We start from the raw sequence: 12812 nt of genomic DNA on the forward strand, positions 1-12812 counted from the left end.
AAAAGATGCTTACAAGAAATAATAAATATATACATATTCAGGTAATATATAAATTGGACACAAGATAAACCAGATAATTGGGAGCTGTCTCAATGCTAAAACATGCTGTGAAGTTCCAAACTGTAGAGATGCTACAGGGTTACCGTAAGTCAGAGATGACTTGAAGGCATTCAAAAAGGTTTAAATAAAAATTTAAACAATACTGGAGTGGAACCCAAGAAGCAAATCACATTTTTTTATGTGATATCTTCACTATCTAACATGTACATAGAAAGCTCACATCAGTCTTCTCTAACCTGAAAAATGTTGAATATATGCCTTACGTTTGACTGTTCTCTGTGAAGAAAGTTAATAATTTCATTTATTCAATAACTACAAGATCTTCTGTTAACATGAGTGGCCATTTTTATAAGCGTTTTCCCTTTTAATTTTATGACTGTTTTTGCTGTTGTGTGCATCCATATCATTTTTTTTACTTATGGCAACCCTATTATAGAGTTTTCCTGGTAAGTTTTTTCAGAAAGGGTTTGTCATTGCCATCCTCTGAGGCTGAGAGAGTGTTACTTGCCCAAGGTCACCCAGTGGATTTTTATGCTCAAGTGAGGATTTGAACCCCAGTCTCCAGAGTCATAGTCCAACACTCAACCACTATACCATGCTGGCTTTATGAACCATATACTAAAATCCTCTGGGTGACCCTGGGCAAGTCAAATACTCTCAGCCTCAGGGGAAGGCAATGGCAAACTCCTCTGAACAAATCTTGCCAAGAAAACCCCATGATAAGTTCACTTAGGGTCGCCATAAATCGGAAACAACTTGAAGGAACACAACAGTGAAATTATTTTCTGTATTTATTTAAAATAGAAAGAGTGACCTCTTGTGGCTTAATGAAATACAGACTAAACCATTCAGTACATTGGCCAAGTAAAACAGATTATTTCTGCTCCTCGTTAAAAGCCCAATTTCCTCCTATATAGATAAAAAGAGAGTAACTCATCTTTTCTACCTATTTAAGTGTACAGTACTGCTGAAATATACAGCAGACAGCATTAATCTGTATCTTCATAAGTGGTCATCTTTTGCCTATATAATTTTTCATGAGACATTATACATCTGAATCCATGACCCCTATTCTTCCTGTAGTATCCTGATTCTTTTTTTAATAGAAAAGTAAAAGTAAAAGTGAAAGAGTGCTTAAAAATCAGACAATTTAGCTCTTACCTAAACTTCAGCACGCACATTGAGGTAACTTTCATATTTTAATAGGGAAGGAAAACTTAGCTCCAGAGAGAGACTGGGAGAGAAAGACAGAGACAGAGACAATGAATCATGAAGAACACTACCAAGCGGGCTGTAAGAAGCAAACACGGGTAGGGGGAAGATCTTTTCCTCCTTCTGTATAAAGGCTCAATTAATTTAATAAGGAGAGAGAGAGAGAGAGAGAGAGAGAGAGAATAATTTCATTTAAGAGCACAGAACTTTCCAAGATGGCCAATGTAATTCTGGAGATTAATACAAGGGATCAATAGTATTGTCCATGTGCAAGTTAAGCTTCCTGTCACCTAGGCAACCATCAAGTACTCAAATGCTGCTATGCTAGCTGAAGATCATGTTTCTACCTTTTAGCTCCACCTGCATCAGGGGAGACAATGACACAATTCCTCCAGTCAGGAATATTTTCTTTGATCCACTGCAACACAGCTGGTTCTGCATACAGGTTGTCCACTGGGATATCAAAGAAACCCTGGAGATGGGAAGAATACATTCAAAGGCATCACATGATTTGTCATATAATTGAGTTGTTTCAGGACAGGCAACTAACTGCCACAAGGGTTAGGCAGAAGAGAATAATTCTGTCATGGTTTTTGCTTAAATCCGGGGTGCACTATTTTTGTTTTTTCTCTAGTCCATCAATCAGACAAAGACGTTGAGGAGTACCTCATGAAGGCAGATATACAATGAAGGAACAAGATACTTCTGCAAATGTGTTCAGCCCAGGACTTCATATATAGTACCAGCTCCAGAACTCAAACAAAAATATTTGCAAACACAGATCTATTGTGCCCCCTGCCTTGCCCTTCAGCTTTCTTGATTCCCACAGTCTAATTTAGGAAGAAATTGTTTCTATTATTATTGCCACATGCAAATTGGAAGTGCTTGCTGAAAATGTGCAAATCACATGGAGACCTGCCTAGTGATCCCAATCTTATATGTGCCTGACCCCAGATCAGATAGCATGTAGAAAACAGAAGTATGGCAGGTCTAGCAAAGCACCAGATCACCATCTGTGAAACTCTTGTCTCGGTTATAAAATACTGTACAATGTCACACAAGGTTACCCAGATTATGAGGGCACTCATTAGTTCATTTTAATAAACAATTTCAATGGTCTTCTGCTTCCTTCTTTTTGCTATGCATTGGTGCTGCCCATTCTTCACAATGAGAACAGCTGGAAATGATACAGCTATCTTAGGTCTTCTTGGATTTGGTCCCATTCATATACACTACACATTCCCAAGAACATGGAGCTCGTGGAAGCATAAAAACCAATTGTCTTATTGGCCTTGGGGGAAAAAATCCCCCAAACTCCATACTGTTTCTGATTCAAAGCCAATAAATGTTCTAAGAGCTTGGGAGAGGGAAAAATTGTTTGTTACATATTTAAAATGTCTTAATCTGGAATTTAAAGAGAAACGCAGTAACTACTGCAATAATAAATTCATTGTACCTGTCTCCAATTTTAGTGTAGCTAGACAAGATTTGCAATGCAGTCTTATTCTGGCATGCCACTGAAGAGGATTTTGAAACTTCAGACAGCCAACCACGTTGCTGTCAGACTGCTGGCAAAGGCTGGCAAAAGTATTTCATATCATGTTAATTGTATTATTTTCCCTGTTTGCTGCTTTGCTTCTGGGTTCAATTCTGATAACTGGATTAAGCTTTTAAGATTTTAAAACAGTGATTCTTAACCTTTTCTTTACCAGCAACAACCTTTGAATGTCTTTTGGTGCCATGGACTTTCAAAATTTAACTCAAGATTTAAAACCCTAAAAGGGATCAAATATTTATTTAAAATTGCTCATCAAGGAACTTCAGAATTATTCATTTAGGGTTGAAGTGTTTCTGATTGGAAGCTGGGCTGCTTTCAGCAGGGGGGGGGAGGGCAAAAGCTGTCACACAGCTACTCTATGATGATGTCCCCACAGGGTAGCCATGAAGATTTGAATGCTACTCAGCCCACCTTCTACTCGCAGTGGAGTGGTCATGTGATAGGGAATGTACATATCCAGCCATCCAGCCATTGCCTTGGCTCCTGTCAAGTGGTCACTGCATTGCAGGTAGAAGGTGGGCTGAGCAGTGTTCAAACCTTTGTTCCCTACTCCCCGAAGGGATATCATGGTACCCCCAGGGGTTCTGTGGACCACAGGTTAAGAACCATTGCCTTAAAACAATACGGGACTAATATTACCAACCAGCTCAAGAATCACATTCAGTTCTGGTTTCCTGTCTTAAGCATCCACCTGCTGACAAAATGTTTGATTGGTTGATTGATAAGAAGGTAAAGGCTTATTTCTGTTGTAGAGTCCAGCTCACAGAGCAGAGGCTGGAAAATTCTTTTAGACTACAACTTCCTGGAAGAGTAGGGAGGGAGATTCCAGCCACTCCACTCTGGGTAGGAGGTGGGCTGGGCATTGTAGACCAAAGTATCCTTTCCCACTTCTAAAAACAATCCCTTTCATGGTGTGTTTGACTCACATTCTCACCCACATTCTGTTTTTATGTAAGTTCTGATGAGAATTTTATACTGGCAGGCACACATATACATGCATGCGCCTGTGTATGTGTGTATATACATTTAGTATATATTACACACACACACACACACACACACACACACACACACACACACGTGTGCACAAAACATATGGGGAGCAGAAAGTACTTCTAATTACCTGTATCTGGGATGCATGCAAATCCATAGTGATGATGTGGTCTGCTCCAGCCACGGATAACATATTGGCAACTAGCTTTGCAGAAATGGGGGCGCGGCTCTGAGGAAACAAAACACCAGTTTTATGAACTTGGAAAAGTAGTCTTTAGATACCTCTATGCAAGAGAGCAAACTTCTTTTTTACAGTATCTACAGATTACAAATGCTCATATGTTTTATATAGCACTTGCCAACAGAATGTTTTCCTAAATCCCTAAATCATCCACCGGCCTGAGAGGAAGGAGACTCCGCCCTCCATAACTGCCATCCACCGTCCTGAGAGGGAGTTCACCAGGCAGGTCCAGCTCCATCAGGACTAGCCTGGAAGAAGGAAGAGCCCTCCCTCCAATCCATCTGCCTTGGTCCAGGCCTCAGAGGGAGAGAAGAACCACTGGACCTCATCCCCTTTCCCTCCACCATTCCCTTCTCCTTTTGTTTCGTGTCTTTTAGATTGTAAGCCTGAGGGCAGGGAACTGTCTGATTAAAAATAATATTGTAAGCCGCCCTGAGAGCCATTAGGGCTGAAGGGCGGGATATAAATACCTAAACAAAATAAATATAAATAATAAATAAATCCTCATCCCTTATCAACTGTTCTCCATTTCAGGTTTATAAACTATGAATTACTTTCCTTGGGCTAGTCTTCAATTTTCCATTTTTTGCGTTTGCATAGCAGCATGGTATGATTCCCAGTATCCAATAGCACCATTTCTGTTGCCATGGAGTACTGAGTCTGAGTAATGAGTAGAGAAGGGACAGACTTCTAAGATCTTTTATGCCAATAGTAACATAATTGTCTCAGTGTGGGTCCAAAATAGCCATCTCCAAACCACAAGAAGGTGTAGAAGGAGCAGAGGAATCCTGAGGTTTCCAGACATGCAAAAGATATTCAGGAAAAACAACAAGCAGATTCTTTTAGAAATTATATCCCTGTAATAGTGACAGAGGCCAATGACATCTGACTATGTTCCATGGGCACATAATACCAACTGCTTTTAGGGCAGGTTGGGGTTTATGGAGCTGTGTGCCATAGATACTAAAATGGGAAGAATGTAGCATGAAAGCATTCCCCCTCCCTCCCAAACTCTGAAAGATGTTTTTTTGGTACAAAAAAGTATGGCACCACACTGGAACACATTTTCTCAAAGCTGCAGTTAGAACTCCTATTTCTATGGAAAGGTGAAAGGTAAGCATGCTGCAGCACTTTAATGAGGCAAAACATTTAAGGGTGAAGACAGATATAACATGCAAAGTATGGCAGAAATGGTATGAGCACAGATTATTTACCTAGCAAAAATGCCCTGTAGTGTTTTTTAAAGTTTGAAGTTCATTTAATTTTTTTAATCTCATCTTTCAAAAACATATTCTTAAGGCACCACACAACATGCAATTAAAGTCAACAAAAACAGATTAACAATTAGTTTAGCTAAGTACAGTAATAGCAGCTGGGAAAACCAAAAACGTGTGAGATCAGATATAAAACCTCCAAATACTTGTAAAGCCTACTCCTATGACATAATAAAATGTTCTGAAAGATCAGACGCATAATATTCAGATAGTTGGAAGGGGAAGGGTAGCTGCAGAAACGAGGTAGAACAGGAACTGTGAGAGGGAATAAAGTAATAGAAAAGGAGGCAGGCAGACAAAACAGACAGAAACAGGAAAGTGGCCGCTGAACAAGACTGAAAAAAAGAACTGTGAATGAAATCAATATTTGGCTCCCAAGAATTAACTGATACCATTGCCATATTACCAATGATGATTCGGGGTTCAGTTCATTTAAGGGACTTCTGTTGTTCTGGTTGTCTATTCATTAGAATTGTTAATTAATGAGTTATGTATTGTTTTTAAGATATAAATTAAGAATTATTGTTCATATCCACATTTGGAAGCGAAAGGCAACCTGCCTCACCTGAACTATGATTACAAATTGTATGCACTGCATCATTCATTGCTCTCATACAACTTTCATTCATTTTATTATATGTAAGGTTTTTCACTTCGGACAGGGATCCAAAAGTGCAGGTAAAGCACTAAGACCATGACTGCATACTTTGGACAATTGCATAATCTTTCAAACACAGATTTACACATCTGAAGAGCCATATAGTTCATTGCCAAAAAACACTGTTGAGTAAAAAAATAAACATGACAAATTTCATTCAGGCATATCAAAGACCAGACTATGCTTTTACATCGGCAGTCATGAGGCAAAGTTCAGCATACATCTTACACTACTGATCTCAGCAGGGACGTAGCCAGGATTTTGGGAAGGGGGGGGGGGTCCAGACTAAGTGCCACCATTATATTGGGGCTTGGGTGCGGCGGCGCAGCAGCACACACCATTCATTTTTCTAACGGAAAGGGGGGGGGGCTGGACCCCAAGAACCCCCCCCCCCCCCAATTGGCTACGTCCCTGATCTCAGCAACAGCAGAAAATTAACAGAAAATCAAATCAGCAGTTATACCATGCAAAGACTCCACTTGGTCTATTAGGCATCAATGTTGTCCATACATAGGAGCTCTACAACAGCAGCATACAGTAACTACAGTGAAGCTATTTCTGGGAACTGGAAGGGTTAAAAAGGCTACTTTTGGCTCATGTGATGCTATGTCTTCTCACAGCCCGCATAATGGGAAGTCTACCTAGAATACAATTCTATGATTCCTAGATGGACATGATTTACATTTCTGAGCTGGATGTCAGCAAGGAGGAAAAAGGAGTCATTAAAGTTTTTTTGGGGGGGTGGTGGTGGTGGGTTTTTGGGTTTTTTTTTTTTTGCAGTTTTTGAATTTTATTAGAAATATATCATTCACAATATATACAGAATGCTTTGTTTTTACAGGTGTCATTACTTGCTGTATTTCACATTGATTAATTCATCTATCTGTGTTATATATCTCAAATATTTCCAATAAAGATATAACATATAGTCGACAAAGTTTTTCGTTTCCTTGATTAATCAGATCTTGTAAAATTTTACAATTTATATTTCTATAAAATAAAATGTGTTCTTTAAATCATGAGATCTTTTTAAATACTAAATGTATTTCCCCAAAATTGTAGTACCATAAGCCATTCCTCATTTAGTTTGTCTTTACACTTATTGTTGATCAGGAAAATAAGTCTGTCCATTTCTCTTAATTCCTGTAATTTTAGTGTCCATTCCTCTAGAGTTGGCGAATTACTGTTTTTCCAATTTTTAGCTATGACCAATCTTGCTGCTGTCACTGTGTACAATAGTACCCTCCAATATTTATTTCCAATTTATTTTTTGAAAACAGATGTTACATTGAATAGATAAAATTCTGGTAACATTTCAAATTGTATCTTAAATATTTTTGAATAGTTAAATGTATTTCCCCCCAGAACTTTTTGATCTTACTAAGAGACCACCACATATGATATAATGATCCTGGGTCTTTCTTGCAATGCCAACATTTCATATCTGGTATTTTATATACAGTGGACCCTTCTCTTATGCAGGGGATCCGTTCTGGACACACACACCCCTGCGTAAGAGAAAAAACGTGTAATCTCAAGCCCCATAAGAAGTAGTGGGGCTGGTGCCAGTGGCGCACTGCGAGGTGCACGCCATAGGCGCATACCCCATTACTTATGGGGCTTGAGCTTACACATTTTTTTTCCTCTTATGTGGGGGGAGGGGGTCCAGAACGGATCCCCTGCATAAGAGAAGGGCCTTTTTCCAGCACGGCTTCCAGAGTATGCTGGAAGCTGTGTATGGCACCCCCGCGTTGAGCTTTAAGGGGGTAAAGTACCATTAATTTGTTATTTTCATGTGGTTTTCCTTTAGATCTTGTGACGCAGTAAAATTGTTTGTCTTTTTCCATGCTTTTTGCCCATCATCGTAAATTATCAGGTGCCCGATATCTTGTGACCATCACACCATACATTCTTTTATTACTTCTTTTTCTAATTCCCTTTTTAATAATAATTTGTAAAATTTGGAGATTTTCTTTTTATTTGGCTTCCTCCATAGGTCATCTAGTTTGTTAATTGTTGTTTCTATTCCTTTTATAAATAAATAAAGTTTTCTGCAAATCAAAGGGCTCTCTAATCAATGATATTAATATGCTGACATTTAAATTCAGAGATATATATTTTTTAAAAATCTACCTTTCCCAGTACAGTTTCACTCTGAAGAATAACTTGTTCATAATTGCAAACATTTAGCTCTAATTTTAAAGCACTGGTAAGAAAAACATCTATCCAACCTCAGACAGGTCCCTGACAATAATTAGCTGTACAAATATTTCACATCTCCCAGATAATCATTTATCTCAGAAAACAGGCACACATCATACCAAAAAGATATGCAAGAAACAGGTTTTAGGTAACAAAGGTGGGCAGACTAATTCATCAAATGGAATCCTTCTGACATACTGAGCAACAGATTAACCTCCCTAAATTATTCTTCCTACATTTTATAAAACATATCTGGAAGGCAATAAATTGTCCAACTCAAAAAGCACTTAAGATAAATTACGCCTTGTTGTTTAGTCAGATCCAGTACAAATTGTTTGCAATGGGCAAGTATTTAATTAGATACATTTCCCTCTTCTTTTAAATTATATTTTAGAGTGAATGCCAATACATAGAGTGGCAAATATCTAAAGAGCAAGCAATTAAGCTATTAATTACAACTCTATTATGAAACATGAACAATAAATCTTTTTTAAAATATTAACATTCAGAAAAGCCAGAACATGAGAAATTTCAAATTATTTCCCAAAACTCTCACAGGTTCACTCCATTTGGATTTGGCCAAGTGAATTTGTTTACCACATTTTTGACTTATACTTTTCTACCATGCTATGACGATGAATCGATTATTGCTTCTTATGCTAGCAGAACCGTTATTCAGTTGTAACGCTCAGAACCTGTGGTGACTTCAACTTCTGATAGTGCTGTAATAATAGCAGTGCACACTCTGCATATGTGGTAAATATAACACATATGCACTCAAGAGATATTAGTAACTGCTTAGATTTAAAGCTTTCCTGGTTTCATGTAGTTGCAGTTATTAAAAAAAACAAAAACAACCCTCCAACCTAAGTTTTTATTTACATTGGTAAAGATCTGCTATAATGTAATATTTGTCATAGTGGCAAAAATACTAATTTATGTGTGAGGGCAAAAATTCAAAGCCTCCTTTTACAAAAGACTAGGGTAAAGGAAATTTAGTTTGCCCCATTGTAATTAAATATCATGCAGTGAGAGATTGAAGCTGAGATCAAGGTGGGGTTGCCCAAAAACTAGTAAGCAATGGTACATTTGAGATCAAGATAGCCGCAAGGTACCACTTACCCATCTACCTTGGTCCTATATAGGAAAACACAACAAAAATAAATTAATAAATTGTTCAAATCCTTCTCTCATCTGCAAGAACAGGGTAAGTTTAAAAATCATTTTCAATTAACCCAAATCCTCAGATTGCTTTATATTGAGAAATTTAGTACTGCAAACAGTGTGTATGGGTTAGATATTAAGTAATAAGATTTATTGATGCATTGTAAGATGGATGTTGCACAGGATTTGAAGAACTAAGGAGAAGATTGTATTCAGAACATCCTCAGAGCCTCCAATTAAGAAGCTACATAAATAAAAAAGAGACTTTAATAATTTCATTAGTGTCATGAATGTACATGTTACTTCACAGAATATAATTAATCAATTTGAAAAAAAATCCTATTAAGAGGAAAAAGACATATTGTCAAAACCTCATCTATCATTTATCACAGAAAGAACAATTTAAGTGGAAATGTTTTCAAATTCTTCCTGGGGAAAAAGATTGGCTCTCTAATATTATGAGTGCCTCTCCACTACACCATGAAAGCAATCTGATATCATTTGTAACTATGTTCCTGGGATTTTTAATTTGTAGATATACATAGAATTCTCTGCTGCTGTAGAGCTCTAGTACTTTTTAACTCAAGGAAATAGCCTCTTATAGAGAATTCTTATAGAGTGCCTCACCAAACCACAAACTACCATAATTCCTTAATATGGTACCACAATAGTTACACTGGTATCAAGCTGCTATAGTGTAGTTAAAATACAGCCAAGATCTGAAGGGAATCAAATATTACAACATGGAATAGTGAAGTATAGTGATACAATTTAAAAGAAAAATAAGTTATAATACTGTGACTACTGGTCTCCAGACTACTAAAAGTTATGAAATAACAATTGTTGGTGATACAATTTGCCAAGATATGTCAATTGGTTACGTTTTCAAAGTGTTTGGTGAAAAGGAAAATGACAAATGATTATAAATCACTAAGTCAGAAGACTAGCTTCTTTGGCTATCTGCTGAAAGTGTATTAGGCCTTAACTCTTTTGCCATAAATGCAAAAACTGTGGTAGCCAAGTAATGAAGCCCAAGAATGTCCATAACTGAAGAATGAATTGGTACAGTAAGTCACTCAAAGCAATTAAGGGAATTGAATCAAATAATCAAACGGAGATAGAAGATACAGCAGAGAAAGGTTTGCTAGAAATTGGCATGCTTTTATGGTTCCTTTGAAACAAAACTATCATTGACATGATGGATTTAACATTGGCATTTTTCTCATATATATATACACATACACACACACAGTCGCCCCTCTGTTTTCGCGGGGATCTGTTCCAAACCCCCCCCATGAAAACGGAAACTAGCATATATTCAAGCCCTATTGGCTTGAATGGCTGCATGCTCCCACCACGGGCGTGCACACCATTTTAGCTAATGGAGCTCACCCCTCCAAGAATAATCGAGACTGTGGATCCTAAATCAGCGCAAAATGGAGGAGCGACTGTATATACACACACACTCAGCTTGTACCTTGTCCTATTTATTGCCATGCCAAACACAAAGCCATGCAAAGCTGTCTCCAGGGGGCATATGGCAGGGTGGGAAAAAAAAGAATCTTCCTCACATTTCAGATCATATCTGAGTATTTCTCAGAGACACCTACTGTTCAGGCTAAGTCACAAGCATTATGTGGCAGCAGTTACTTAACAGAAAAAAAACCTGTGTCAGTGTATCAGGAATATATTTCCCAAGAAAATTCCTTTGCCTTGTGTTTAAGCTTTGCTTAAAGTTAATATTTTATTTCATGTATCTGTAAACATTTAAGGTTTGGACACATCCTCCTCCAACACATGGTGGCTTTGGAAGGAACCAAGTCTTCCTCCACAGCCAAAGCAACAGTGGAGGGGGAACTGTGGTTCAGAGAGCATACCAAAACAGAATATTGCCTCTGAGCCAGTTACCTTTCCCCTCCTGCAGTTGCTTTGGAGACTAAGTGAACACACTGTTCAGCTTCACCCCATTGGGTGAATCTGCCACTCCTTCTTGTTGACTTGTTACCTGTGCTCTCATGGCTTAGCCAAAAATTAACCTCACTGTCCTTAGGGCCAGAATCTGCATGGTTCTCTCTGAAGACAGCAGGAGAAAAGGCTCAGCTGTCCCATGATCAAGCCAGGTGTTTTTGGGAGTGGGGAGATGTAAAAATTATTTTAACACTTCAGTACTGTTCAAGATTATGGCTATCTGCACAGCATGGCTGTTATTATGGAGACAAATCCTGGTTTTGCAAACATAGTTATAGCCATGCAAACCTGCTTGCTTCATGGAAGATGATGAGAAGTAGCTATGTAACACAAAAACTGGGCTTTCTTGGCATAGCATCCTTTAGCTTATTCTATAGTAAATATTTGTTGCCACAAAATGGAATCATAGGGCCAATTTGTCTTAACACTTCTTAATCCAGTGATTCCCAAACTCTGGCCTTCCAGATTAAGTGGAAGCCAGAGATGTAGTGATGCTAATGAACTGTTGCACCAAAAATGGTTGACCATTTATAGGGAAGGGGTTATTTGAAAGCTCATTCTATCTATTTCAGGGAAATGTTGCTTCTAAGAATTTACAAGTGAAGAGTTAGCTTATTCTAGTTTGTTATAGTAGTCTAAAGTAATTTCATAACTTGGCAAAATGCAGGAACAAAACGATTCTGTGTGATGATGAAGACCTTCATAAAGTAACCACCCTTCTTTGCCTACCTTATCTTTCTTATCTTGCCTAGCATAGGGAAAACATGGGATTACTGCAGTAACACGGGAAGATGATGCAATCTTGCAAGCATTGATCATGATGAGAAGCTCCATCAAGTTGTCATTTATTTCGCCACAACCACTCTGGATAATGTACACATCTTCCCCTCTTACGCTTTCACCAATCTCTACACTGAAAGAAAGAAGAAGACATAACAGTGACATTCTCAGGCATGTTAAGCTTTCAGAGGAAAGGATTAACAGTTAGCTACTGTCTTAATAACAACCAACTACTTCAAATGTTCAATAACACACTACTCTTTTCAAGGTTATCACAAGAACACTCATTCCACAAGTCAAGAGTGTGTATATTAAAAACTTTTTCCTCTGCTTTGAAGTGGTTTCCATTTTCTAGTAAACAGAATGATACAATCTGATATTATTTGATTTGGTATAATGATAATAATAATAATAATAATAATAGTAATAATAATAATAATAATAATTCCATTTAAAAATAGCAGATGATCACAGTTCTTCACCTTAAAGAAGACTCTTCACCCCTGCCTCAAGTCTTCTAGGACATTCTATAATCTTTCCAACCCTTTCTTTTTCCTCTATCATAGAGCTGAATCACTGTGTGGTGAGCAAAGAAAAATATAGTATAGCAGTTTTTACTGCAGAACTCCTAAGACTTCTGAACCTTTGAGTTCTTCTTCAGCCTCTAACTAGTATTATTCCACTAGTGCAAATAATGTTGAA

General features: G+C 37.8%; 1 protein-coding gene across 3 annotated transcripts in view; it reads right to left on the reverse strand.

Annotated features, from left to right (window-relative positions):
• Window positions 1-12812, reverse strand: part of PRPS2 (phosphoribosyl pyrophosphate synthetase 2) — a 38280-nt gene that overhangs the window by 7966 nt on the left and 17502 nt on the right. For 2 of the 3 annotated variants that reach the window (XM_042458595.1, XM_042458597.1), the window contains exons 2-5: window positions 12060-12243; window positions 9321-9335; window positions 3954-4052; window positions 1620-1744 (exon numbers count right to left, since the gene is read on the reverse strand). In XM_042458595.1, coding sequence (XP_042314529.1) covers window positions 1620-1744; window positions 3954-4052; window positions 9321-9335; window positions 12060-12243 — 423 coding nt within the window. The remainder of the gene's footprint in view (window positions 1-1619; window positions 1745-3953; window positions 4053-9320; window positions 9336-12059; window positions 12244-12812) is intronic. The other variant, XM_042458596.1, reaches the window with a different exon arrangement.

The sequence above is a fragment of the Sceloporus undulatus genome, chromosome 3 (assembly GCF_019175285.1).
Source record: "Sceloporus undulatus isolate JIND9_A2432 ecotype Alabama chromosome 3, SceUnd_v1.1, whole genome shotgun sequence".
Lineage (NCBI taxonomy): Eukaryota > Metazoa > Chordata > Lepidosauria > Squamata > Phrynosomatidae > Sceloporus > Sceloporus undulatus.